Source organism: Trifolium pratense, linkage group LG3, assembly GCF_020283565.1.
Source record: "Trifolium pratense cultivar HEN17-A07 linkage group LG3, ARS_RC_1.1, whole genome shotgun sequence".
Taxonomy (NCBI): domain Eukaryota; kingdom Viridiplantae; phylum Streptophyta; class Magnoliopsida; order Fabales; family Fabaceae; genus Trifolium; species Trifolium pratense.
This window is the reverse complement of record NC_060061.1, coordinates 6,998,542-7,011,216: the sequence shown is the minus strand read 5'-3', so window position 1 is coordinate 7,011,216 and position 12,675 is coordinate 6,998,542. Positions and strand designations below refer to the sequence as shown.

The following is a 12,675-nucleotide window of genomic DNA, read 5'->3' as shown; positions in this document are numbered from 1 at the left end:
TAGATTTCCCTTGTGATTTCTAATTTCTTCTGAGCTATATTCACAGTCATGAATGATGTGTGCTCAATAAGCACCAGTTGCAAGAAGTGTTATGTGCGTGTGTGTAATCGAGTCCATCGGTTATTTATCAATTGGCTCAATAAGCACCAGTTCCTACTGTAATCTCACAGCACTCTATTTGATGAGACTTATTCTTAGAATAAGATTTATATAAAATTTTATTCAATGATGAAAAAAAAAGTTCAGTTATATTGGATTTCCTGGTTCGGTGTAGACTGTAGGACTATAAATTTTGTCCTCTCAGCTACAAGAAAACAGAAACTTCAATTTGTACAATAACTTTTTTCAGACCTAACTAACCAGAAAACCCCAAAAACAAGAACACAAGAAAAGGAAATTACAATCAAAAGGCTTGAACGGACAGACCTGAAGATAAAGCAGCTGACCGACGAACCTCTCTTGACCCTTTAATTGGCATTTAGCACAAAGCATGAGTTCTCAGCCCTTTGGCCGAATTTATCAATTTAAGATATATTAAAAATGAAAAGGGCCTTGAACTTGCACAATGATCAATGAATAGAACATTTTGAATATGTAATATCTTTACATGACTAGGGACTTGGCAGGATATTTCTGCTCCGCATGTAAGCTAAAAATTGAGTAGGTAATTCTGCTAGAAGTGCTTGCACTACTGAAATTTCCCCACCTGCATTAGGAAAAAGTTTACAAGAGGTTGATAAGTTCAAGGTCATTTGAAAAAGTCAAAATTTGTAAACTCGTTACCTACTTTGAACATCCCGAAATGGAACAAACTGGACTATATCACGTGAAGCAACACGTCCAGATGAACTTTCAAGCCTATCTCCCTTGTCTGCATCCAAGATCTGTGACATTGAACAACAAAACTACATAAGGCCTTAGGTGACATTACATGCCAGTCACACAGCTCAACACCTCATGCCAAATAATCATAACTCAATGAGTAAAGACTAAAGAGCATACAGGTTTGATTAAATACCTCCATTTCTTTGAAATCGGCTCCTCCTACACCAACAATAAGGATTGATAATGGTAGGTCCGATGCCTTAACAAGCGCATCTTTTGTTTCTTGGAGATCCGTCACTACTCCATCCTAGGAGGCAACCACTTAAACATTAGCACCAGCAGTGGAAAATGCTTTGGCATAACATGGATACATTAAAACCATAGTTGTCATTCCCATGTAAGCAGCACAAAGCGACTAACTCTGAATTTTCCCATGAAGTATATTGAGTAACATAATATTGTTTAATTTTATTAGAGAAAAGTAATATTTATACAATATTTTTTAAACCCTCCATACACTCCTTATGGTATCTTCTTTGTGATACTTATGATGATTGATGATTATTGTATTTCACATTATTATATTTTTCTTTAACATATATTTACATAGTCATTATTCTTCTATAATCAATTGTGACTGTGAGATGTTAAGAGTAGGTTGGAAATACCAAAATTTCGAAAGGATAAATGCCATTGTATAAATTAAATGAGGGATTGTTTGGAAAAAGAACTTAAAATTCAGAGCATGGAATCACCAACCCTGCCTCTCTGGGGAAGGGATCATTTCTGGTCATATGGAATAAGGCACGGAATAGAATCACCTTTCCATGCTCTTTCTTGCTAACTAATAAGCAAAAAACATACAAACGTTCATGATGTGGAATTGACTCAATTGAGCACGAAATGGAATTACCATTCCACATACCAAATTTCAATTATAACTAGCATACTCACACAGATAAAAGCAATATGACATAGAAAACTGCATATTCTAATTCTTACTGTGATTATCAACAGGACAAAGTACTTTCTTCCACCATTTGCTACAGATTGGCTGGCAATAAGTGCAGCATTATTTATGACAGGTCCAAAAAGAGTTGGTCCTGCAAGAGAAACGTTGAGCAAAGCACTTGCGTAAGCCATCATAATTCCCTGAATGCCTTCCACCTGCAAAAGACAGAAACTTGTGATTATTAAACTATTTCAATATATATAGGAACAAAGGCAATATCAGATTTAGCATTTTCACCTCACAGTAATTACTGCTTCCATTCAAGTTGAAACAATGGGAGACAGGACCATCAATTGGTCGAGCTCCAAATCCCCATGTAGGAAATCGCTTGTCTGAATCATAAAACTGTAACACCTCTCCAACCTCAACAATTGCCTAAAAATTATTCATACAGCGGATCAGTAACAAATTAAGTAGTGGAAATTCAAACCAAAAATCATTTCTTACTCTTTGGTATGCATTTGGCCGTCCTGAAGGATCAATGTAATGCAAAGAATCCGGAAGGCGTGAGTTACCATTTGAAGCTGGTAAACACGGCAAGGTTAACCCATAAAACTGTATTAGCATCCTAGTCATCCAATACATAACCAGCATGACAGATTTAAGTGTAAACCATGTCTTATAATATCTATCATTTCATAATCCTACAGTGGGAGTTGAGGAAGAAAGAAAGGAAGGACGGATAAGGAGGGGGAGGGTCAACCTCGTATCAGCAGTCAACAGGGGTTATAATGACCTCAGGAATAGCATTTTGGGGAATCCGCAAATGCTCCCTTAAGGCAGACTGGACACAGCCTTACTCCACCCTGCCATGCACACTAGTGCAAACTGGAATCTAAGCACTAGTGAGGACGGAGAAGGAAGGATGAAGTTTTTACTATTAAATTAAGAACTAGTTAACCAATAAATTGGAGGATGGGGAAGCTACATGATAGTAAATTATATTGAACTTAAGATTTCCAGACATAATTGTAGTCTTCTTTATTAATAAATAGTAAAAAATACTGATACCTCGTAGTCCTACCATCAAAAGAATAATTTTGCAAACCCAATCCTACAATGCTAGGTTATTTAAAATAAAATAAAAAACTAAAAAAATGTCATAATATCTACATTTACTATGAAAGGAAAAAGAACAATAATCCTGTCGGTGCCATACTTCCAAAAAATTAAACAAGTTATTTCACCTTGTCAGATAATATGTTATTGGGTTTTTTATTATAACGTCTAATCTTTTTATGCTTCACTGTGTATTCTATTTGTAACTCTTGTATTCATAAGTTTTTCTATTCATATTATCGGAACTCTAGCCTCTTTTGTCCTTCTCATATCTTTTTTCTCTACAAATCTCTATTGTTAACATGGTATCAAATAGCATGGTTCATCACGCATTAATCGGAAGAAACTGGCTGGAGAAAGGGGGAATAGGGTCTACTGGAGATTTACAAGGAAAGATAGCATATAAACAAATACCTAAAAACAAATTCCCATCTTACAAATACGATAATCATAGATATTATTATCTCATTCCCATCACTTGCGATCATTGTAAAGAAAACATTGATGAAAATACTTAATAGTATTACAATCCCAAAAATAATTAGGTACATCAAGCTTAAGGATATATGGAGTACCTGTAAAATCAATGGCCACCATGAAGTTCAATTCAAATCCCCCAGCCAAGTAATCCAGGAAAGTATATTGGATATTTTCAGAAAATTTGTCCACAAATAGCCGGCTCTTTAATACCTTTGTCATTGTTAAATATTATTTTAGGGAAAGATAGAGGAATTCATGATTGAAAAAAATAAACATTTAATATAATAAAACCTTGGTCTGAGAATCGTGACCCACGGCAGCAGACAAAAATAAATTTTCTCCTTGGCCACCAGAATAGAGCTTCTCCAATTCCACCAAAGATGTCTGCACTTTTCTGATAAAATAGGATAAACAGCTCTAGCATTCATTTCAGCCCAGAAATAGGTTTAAGGGACAAAAGGACAGACAGGCAGGCAAAAATTACCCCAACAAATCATGTTTGCCATTGCTATTAAAGTTGTAGCACTCTATTATCAAGGGACTTTCCTGCATTTAATAAAAATGAGATAGCTTCAACTAAGTTGGTATGTCTTTACCATGATGTCCAAAAAATTACACCCAAAAATGATATTGCTTCATTCTATTATCAAAGGTTATAAATGTTTTTTTGGAAAAGAGTGGTTAATATTGTAGTAAAATATATGCACATTTATAATAGACTATAATGTTGTTAATTATCCAGCCAACCGTTATAATTGCACATTTATTTAAGTATACCCCTCACTTTCAAGTAGTCAAATTAAAGTTTTATACCTTGCTTCCTACTTGTTGTACATTCAAGAACACTGGCTTCCATGTTGGGCTGTGATCATTCTTTATAGCTTCTGTTTTGCAAATTGGGATATGGGCACCACTTTCCACAACTTTTGATACTAATAAAAAGGGATCCTTCAAGACAGAAAAACACATTTTATGTAATAATTGATGATCCTCGCAAGGTTTCACAATAGCAACACCAATAAAAAGCACATACACTCTTTGAGAAGAGATCCCTATATTCCAAATCTGAACACCTGAGTATTATCTCTACTGTAGTCTTTGAGCCAACACATTCCTCAGCATGCACTTTGAGCTTCCCACATTTTTGGGAGTCGCCGGATCTGATAGAATCTTGTCTGAGTAAATCTAATGTCAATGATCCATCCGACTTTGTAATTATCTGCATAGGTCAAATTGTTGTGTTGATGGGTACATTGTTGGGATTCTAATATATTTTAAGTAATACATAGGGAAGAATATTTTGAGTATGCACTTCTTGGGTTCAATAACTTACAATATGCATGGTAGTTACCTAATATTATAAAAATGGAAAAGCCATGCATTTTCGATCACCATAAATAGAGGAAAACAATAATAGTGTTAAATAGTGAACAGTTGTAAAGATACAGCTCCATTGAATGTGTAGTGAATTTTTATTTAGTTGTCTAATAGCAATCGCCAAAAAGGTGAACAGTGGCTAAATTACCTCAGATAATGCACATGTTGCCTCACCTAGAAATTGTTGTTCTTCTAGCTTAAGTATCTGCACAAGTCAACCAAATAGTTACAATTTGAACTTCTATACTCGTGCTTAATCAACATGTTATCATATCTACCAAACAAACAACAAGTCCACATAACCTTACGAGAAGATTGTTCAACATGTTATCATATCTATCAAACAAGCAACAAGTCCAAATTGCAAATTAATATCTTGGAAATGGTTGTTGCACAACCTTACGAGAAGATTGTGCAGAATCTGAAACATTAAGAAATAAATTTTAAGTGTGGTTTAGTTGTTTCTAGTGAATCACAAAAAAAGCTGTGAGGGGAATTGAGCAATCCGATTGTGTAGATAACAGTAACAAAAAAATCAGTCTCCACACTTCATGTATATTAAACATGCACAAAATTTTACTTCTCTCCTAAAACGCTGCAGAACTATGAAATTACACATTCATACATAAAGGGTAGCACAGCAGCAATTTGCATGCAAATTGTCCTCATTAAATAAAATCTTGAACTAAAAAAGGTGAACCGTAACTGGCATGCACAAACATATATTGATCCATTAAAATTTAAAAGTAACTTTGAAATCAACATATTTACACTTTTTGCACAAACATAAACTGCCATGTGATAATATGATATCAACATATTTATACTTTTTGCAGTCCATAAAATAATAGATTAGATTAGAAGATTCTTTCATAAGTTTTATTAAAAAAAAATTGAAGATTCTTAAAATAATTAGGTCAGTTATCTTTGCAAAAAGAAAATTTCTCAGAAACAGTAAGTACTAGTAGTAGGTTATTTTATTTTTCAATGAAAAAAGTATATATCAAAATGTCTAGCTATGAAAAACTTAGATTTGTAGAACTTATTAAACTTCATACCTTCACGTCTGCGTTGTGGAATTGAGTATCAACGTCATAAACACGAAACCTGTGATGAAAGAAATTTACAGAACAATTCCTGGTGAAACAACAAAACGCTTATATGCCATGTTAGAAGTAAAAACACCAACGTCTAAACTTACACTAAAACCTGAACAACCTCGAAATGATAAGTGAGAGTTTGTTTAGTAATCCATGTTGGATTCAACGAATTCAAAACTACTTCTGTCCGGCCAATTTCCTCAAGTGCTCCATTTTTTCCTTTTGCATAAAGAACCATTATTGGATCACTCTGCAGCATGGAACATTTACACATAAATCATACAACTGAATAATGAGAATATTAGCCATTAAAAGCATAACATTTTATTTAAAGGATCACAATCAGTATAACAAAGGGACAGTTTACAGCAGCCCCCGATCCGTCTGTTGTGTTTGTTGAACTATGTTAATAAGGTCTAGTAGTTCAATATACTTTCACCTACTACAATGATGTAACGCTACTCCACAACCATTTGTGTGGAAGAAAAGGGGAGTTCTTATGTTTTTCCTTTTTTGTGTTTGAGATAATATGTTCCAATTTTGCTCACTGTAAATCATTTTATGAATAGAATTGCTCCAAGTGAATTAATTGCACTTCATTATGGTCTGAATTTTCTTTTTGATCTGGATTTTCTGTGGTCCTCGGAAGCTAAATTTCTCTAGTTGTTCAGTATCTCCTTAATTATTATTATTATTAGCAATAATAACAATAAATAATAAGAATAAAGTTATGGGAACAACTAAACGAGCTTGAGATTCCTGAATGAAAGAGTTAAAACTTAATGACAAAACTTTCAGACCACATTCCGACTGCGGAATGTTCAAATTTCGCTACACCACATTGTTATAGCACTGCTATAGTCGCTATTTGAACACACTTGTACTAACAATAGCAGTTCAATAAAATTGCACTACGCAGTCTACGCTATAACACCGATATAGCCGCTATTTGACAACATTGATGATTATGGCCAGAATTTTCTTTATGATCTAGATTCTCTGTGGTCCTCACAAAATGAGGATCATTCCCAATTACTAATTTCTTTTTCAAACACAACATATGAAAAACTTCTACTCATATCCCAATCTGGTATCATCTTATGACTCAAGGAAAACTTCTACTTATATGAATGCACTTCAATACTCCATCACTACTTCACACGCTCATTCAGTTACAATTATGATACAATACAACTAAAACATACAACACGACTCATTACATTTTTGTTGACTTCACAACAACCATCTCAAATCTGAGCTATACGTATGAATCGACATTGTGGTTCATGATCCCAATAGTTAAATGCTCCCCTAGTAATTCCTAGAAGTAAAATACAATCACTTAATAATAATGAAATGCTTAGAAGAAGTTTACTTCAACACTACGCCTTGATCTCCTTATCTTATATCTTAACTAATTATATGTGCACAGGTTTCAATGCCATGCTAAATTTCTCCATTTGTTTAATGTTTCCTTTATTAAAACTATCATTAATTAATTAATTAACAATTAATAGTAAATAATCATTAATAAACTCCTATACTAGAAAGATTAATTAAGGCTATGAGAAGCACAAAACGAACTTAAGATTGAATTGATGAATGAAAGAGGTAAAACGACAAACCTTAGAGAGCACATCTCGATCACGCAAACCAGAAGCAGAAAACGACAACTGCGAATTAGAAGAAAAAGCAGTTTTAAATTAATGAACTACTACTAGATGCGTTGCGATTATTACATGGAGCGTAGTGAAGAAGATCCTAACCTCGATCTGAGAAAAGAGACCTTGGTAGCCACGAGACTTGAAGAAGTTATCAACGGCGTCGTTTGATTGATTGAGTAGAGTGCCGGCAGTACCGCCGATGGCGGTGCGAGCACCAGCGTAATCGGAGCAGCAATTTCCCATATGAATGAATTGAATTGAATTGAAAGGAAAGATACTGTAAAGAAGACTAAAGAAGACGAAGACGACAAATTGAAATTAGTACATCGAGAAAACAGGACATTGAATATCCTTTATTTTTCTATTTATAATAATATGCTTCCAACCAACTTGCTAAAATTACATTTATTATTTTCTTATGTGTGTGTAGTAGACGTTGAAAGAAAAAAAAAACGCGTTTTTTTTCTTTCTAATTTATGGATATTAATTGAACACTTTTGGCAGTCAAAAAAAAAATTGAACACTTTTGACAAACTTTTAATTTTTTAAGTAAAGAAAAAGAAAAGGTTGGACTTGATAGATATGGTCTCTCTTTGACAAAAAATAAATAACAGCAGCACTAATATGCTAGTTTGCGGCGGATAAGTTAGTATAATGAAATTAAAATAAATCGATTTTGATGTTTAGTTACATTCAAATAGAATTGATTTTGTCTCCATGATTGATTCTAATTTAGAAGCTAAGATTATAGCTTTTGAGTCTAAACATAATTTAGCTTATAGTTGAAAGTTAGTATAATGAAATTAAAATGTTTGATAAATTTAGCAGTTGTGAATTCAAAATGATAATAAAAGTACATAGTTATTTTATGTGAGTGGTAATTATTTTTGTGAGTTGATAGTTTTCTTATTTAAAAAATAATAAAATTAAAGTAGTAAAGTTAAAATCAGAATGAAAGGTAAAAAACTATTAGCTCAACACTATTTAAAATCACATGAAAAAAAGCTATAAGCTAATGAAAAAAAGCTTGTTGCCGAATACCACCAATTTTATTAAATAAACTAAATATAATAAGCTACAAGTTAGCTTATTTATATTCCCAAACAAGTGTATGTTTCATGGAGATAGTTGTTGGCTAAGAAGCCAAATTCTCCATGTTTACGGCCTATTAGAAATATAATACTAGTTAGTTTGAATTTGTAATCATTACATTACAAGACTACGGTAACTACCAGACAAGTCACGGTCATGATTGTGTATGTCTGCGTGGAAGAAGCACGCATTCATAAACATGTTGCTTGACTTGCTTTCTGTTGACAACTTAAAAGCTTAAAGTACACCAGCATGCAATGCATCACCATAATTCTATGTTTTATCGACAAAAGGGATCAAAAGTACATTTAAGCCTTTCAAGCATTGACAAGATGGTGTAATCCAATGTTGAGATCAGATGATATGGAAATGAGAAGTGGAAGAGACTGATGCCACATGGCTTTGAAGACTCTTTTTTTATGAGCTTCAATGGATTGAGAAGGCTTGTGACCATTATATCTAATATCAAATATGTGAATCAATGGATCAGCTGAACCAGATGTTATGTAAAGTCCACTTGGAGACCAATCTTGATTTACCAGAGCTGATTGTGTATCACTACTATCTTGCTTCCATCCAAATGCATGAACCTCTTTATGCTTCAATCTAATATCAAATAGTCGAAGTTGCTTATCATGAGTCCTGCAACAAATCAAACAAAATAAGACAGAAAATAAAATGAGGCTTGTGAAAGGTATAGAAGCATGAACTTAGGAATAAGGAAGATGTAATTTACCCTGTTTGAACCATGAACAAATTGAAGTCTCGTGGATTTGGCAATATACTCAAGCATTTACTATCAACCTGAACCATGAAATCTTGTTTTCCTTCTTCAGCATTGTACCCCAAAATTCTCCTGTCTTTACCAACAGACAACACAAGTTTCTTGTGCTGAACACCAGCAACTCCCATGACAGCAGAGGTATGAAAATTCTTATGCAATGCTTCTGGCTTCCATTTTTTCTCAACATTCTCACTCCATATCATAACACTATGGTCAGTTCCTGCTGTTGCAAAACAAGTATTTTCCCATGGCAGAAAAACAATGCTATTGATAGCACCCTTAACATGTGGCTTGTCTTCCAAGAAACTCACTTGTGCACTCTGTCAATCACACACATATTTCAACATAAAAGGAAACACAAACTCAAATCACAGTTTTAAATAAAGGTCTGCGACCGCAATCTAGGCAGCGCGACATACTCAAAGATCACAACGCGATCACAAGCATTGCCGTGATCACTATTTAAAACCTTTCTCCCAACTGCTGCATCTAAGCTATAGAACAATACTTGCATCACAAGTCTTAAGATTCTTACCCTTTCACCTTCTTTAAATTTTGTAACTGATATTTGAGAGTCTTGACTATCAGCACTATATACTGAAAAAAGGCTCTTTCCATCTGGATGCCAAGCTATATCTTCGGGCCACCTCTTCTGCTCTTCAGTTGCACAATCAGTAGTGCTAAGAATATTGGCTGTCAATCTACAAATCAATATCAATATGAAATAACAAAGTCAAAAATAAATAAATGGGATAGCAATATTTTAACTTTTAAAGGCTCAAAAGAAAAACTAAGATACCCTCGAGAGTGAACTTCCCACAAGCGCACCACTCCATCCAAAGCACTGCAAGCATTCCCAAAAGAAGAAACTTATTTTAGCATCTGATCAGACTAGTGAGAATATAACAATCTTGTATCGCCAGAAACTTATTTTACCTGAAATTGACATTTTAACAAAAGATGAGTTATGTTTTACGTTTGCAATATATTCATATGGCCAAATCTCTGAAGATAAAAGGAGATTTTAAAATTTAAACCACTAATTTTCAACAATTGCATGAAATGCCTTTGGCCAAAAGAGAAGATATAGTTAAGAAGTAATAAGTGAGACAAGAATTGGAAAAAAGGACAAATTCAATAGAGGTCCACAACTGCAATTGTGGCCGCAATATATAGCTTTTGGACGTCTACGGAATTTGCGATGTAATCGTAACTGCAATTTAAAATTGTATGTTACCTAGTCACAAAATGCTGATCATTCACAGGACAGAGAGCAAGATTTCTCAATTTTCTGGTGTGTAGACTTGATATGTAGCTTGATCCCATTCCATAGTTCACCATTTGTGCTAGGGAACGTCTACCTATTAAAGGAACCAAATCCTTTTGTCCCTTCATTTCTGAAAGCAAACAAAACAAATAATTGCTTAACTTAGATGACCAACATAGAAGCACATGCATAGGCCTAGTAATGGTTATGGAAATCACATGTCTAAATATATCTAAAAGCTAACAAAGACCTATGAAGTACTCGCAAGTATACTGACACCACATATGGCAATGACAATGATATACAAATACTAGTAATCATTTGAGAAAGTAAAATTGATTGACTATAACCAGTAACCATGCGTGTCGGTGTTGTACAAATGTTGATCGTCGACATGCACGTGCCAAATACTCAGACACACCTTCAACCAAAAATGTCTGTGCAAAATTTATAAAGAGATTTAGCTACCCTTGAGATGAATGTCTTACCAAACTTCCTTTTTGTTCCTCTGACATCATCCTTCTCAGTAGGAAGTCTCTGAGTACTAAAAGTTGATCGGTTAGTTTCATAATTACTAGAATTTGTTGAAGCTTTTGCAGAATCCGGTAACCGTGCGCTTTGAGGCTTTGATTGATGATGGATTTTGGAAGGAGTTTCATTTTTATGATTGAAATTGAAACTGTTTGATCCATGTTTTGTCTTTCCATTAGTCTTACCTTGAAAAAAAGCCAATTTGGATTGAGAACTTCTTAACTTCTCTTCCGCTTCCCTAAGCTGCAAAACTTTCCAATACACACAATTAGATAACAATTTCTAATTTTCAATGCACAGATTCATTCCATTTTAAAATGATGCAACTAAACATATTTGTGAACTGAACACACATACTAGTTGGTATTTATAGGGACCTGAATTGCCTTATAGGCGATCTCGGTCATTGAGTTGAGATTATACGGTTCATATTACATTACACAGAATTAATTTTAAACCATTCCAAGCATTGATTTGAGATTGGATGGTCAAGATCGTTAACTCTATCACGTGAAATTATTTTTAATTTTCACAAACTATACTGAGGATGAAAAATGCAATTTGAAACTATGTAAATGTAACAGTAACTGTTATGCATGTAATGATGTAATATAAAATGAAAATTATAGTACGAAGGAAGTAATGTAACTAACCATTAGGAATAACCGCATTAATTAGCCATATATACCGTGACACAAGTAATGTAACACCGTTAGGCACGTAAAATGATGACGACAATGATGATGATGATGATGATGATGATGATGATGATGATGATGATGATGATGATGATTGATATGTATTATTGCAAGCAAGGAAGTAGTGTAGTAACAAGAAATTTAAAAGGAAAAGAAGGAACGTATATATACCTTGGCTGTGTAAGTGGAAACACAGTAACGGAGCTCTCTGACTTGATAATGACGGTGTTTGACGAGAGCGAGCAATGCTTCTTCTTCTTGTTCATGTTCTTGATGTTCCTCTCTTCTTCTTACTGGATGCAGTTCTTGTTGTTGATGATGAGATAGTACCATTTTCTTTTCTATCATTCATGTGTTATGTTATGGGCAGTTACTTAGTAATTTATGGGAGCGGGTATTGTTGCAAAGTTTAAAAGAAGCGAAAGAGACGCACACGTTACTCATCGTGGTTAAAAACGGTTAACTATTTACGCCCGGATTATTCGCACCAAGTAACTAACTGTAACTGCCCACTCAAACATAACGTAAATCTATCATCATCAGACAACTATGGGCCGCTTCTAAAAACCCAAGCCCACGAGCATTCTTAATGAATTTTTCTCTCCCCCCCACCCCCGATCGAAAATTTCTCATCCCACTTTCTCACCCACCCCCTGGAAATTCCATTTTTGCCCTTATCAAAAAATTCGGAACGCATTTTCCGAATTTTTTTTTGCCTTCAAAAACAACTTCGGAATGTGTTTTCCGAATTTTTTCCAAATTTGAACTAAAAAAAATTTGGAAAAC

At 34.1% G+C, this 12,675-nt stretch overlaps 2 protein-coding genes across 2 annotated transcripts; both read right to left on the bottom strand.

The window, feature by feature from the left end:
* Window positions 1-194: 194 nt before the first annotated feature.
* Window positions 195-7,924, bottom strand: LOC123916036 (protein BONZAI 1-like). The gene is made up of 16 exons (XM_045967364.1): window positions 7,620-7,924; window positions 7,479-7,526; window positions 5,955-6,103; window positions 5,812-5,860; window positions 4,902-4,958; window positions 4,410-4,595; window positions 4,190-4,324; window positions 3,861-3,922; window positions 3,668-3,770; window positions 3,472-3,586; window positions 2,285-2,361; window positions 2,075-2,212; window positions 1,828-1,992; window positions 1,019-1,132; window positions 788-884; window positions 195-706 (listed from the first exon to the last, which is right to left on the bottom strand). Exons 1-16 carry the CDS (start codon window positions 7,758-7,760, stop codon window positions 612-614), a joined length of 1,731 nt encoding a protein of 576 aa, XP_045823320.1. The 5' UTR covers window positions 7,761-7,924; the 3' UTR covers window positions 195-611.
* A 697-nt stretch (window positions 7,925-8,621) lies between these two features.
* Window positions 8,622-12,441, bottom strand: LOC123914527 (U5 small nuclear ribonucleoprotein 40 kDa protein-like). Its single transcript, XM_045965729.1, has 7 exons — window positions 12,061-12,441; window positions 11,149-11,434; window positions 10,631-10,790; window positions 10,193-10,237; window positions 9,929-10,094; window positions 9,346-9,713; window positions 8,622-9,251 (listed from the first exon to the last, which is right to left on the bottom strand). Exons 1-7 carry the CDS (start codon window positions 12,235-12,237, stop codon window positions 8,927-8,929), a joined length of 1,527 nt encoding a protein of 508 aa, XP_045821685.1. The 5' UTR covers window positions 12,238-12,441; the 3' UTR covers window positions 8,622-8,926.
* Window positions 12,442-12,675: the final 234 nt, after the last annotated feature.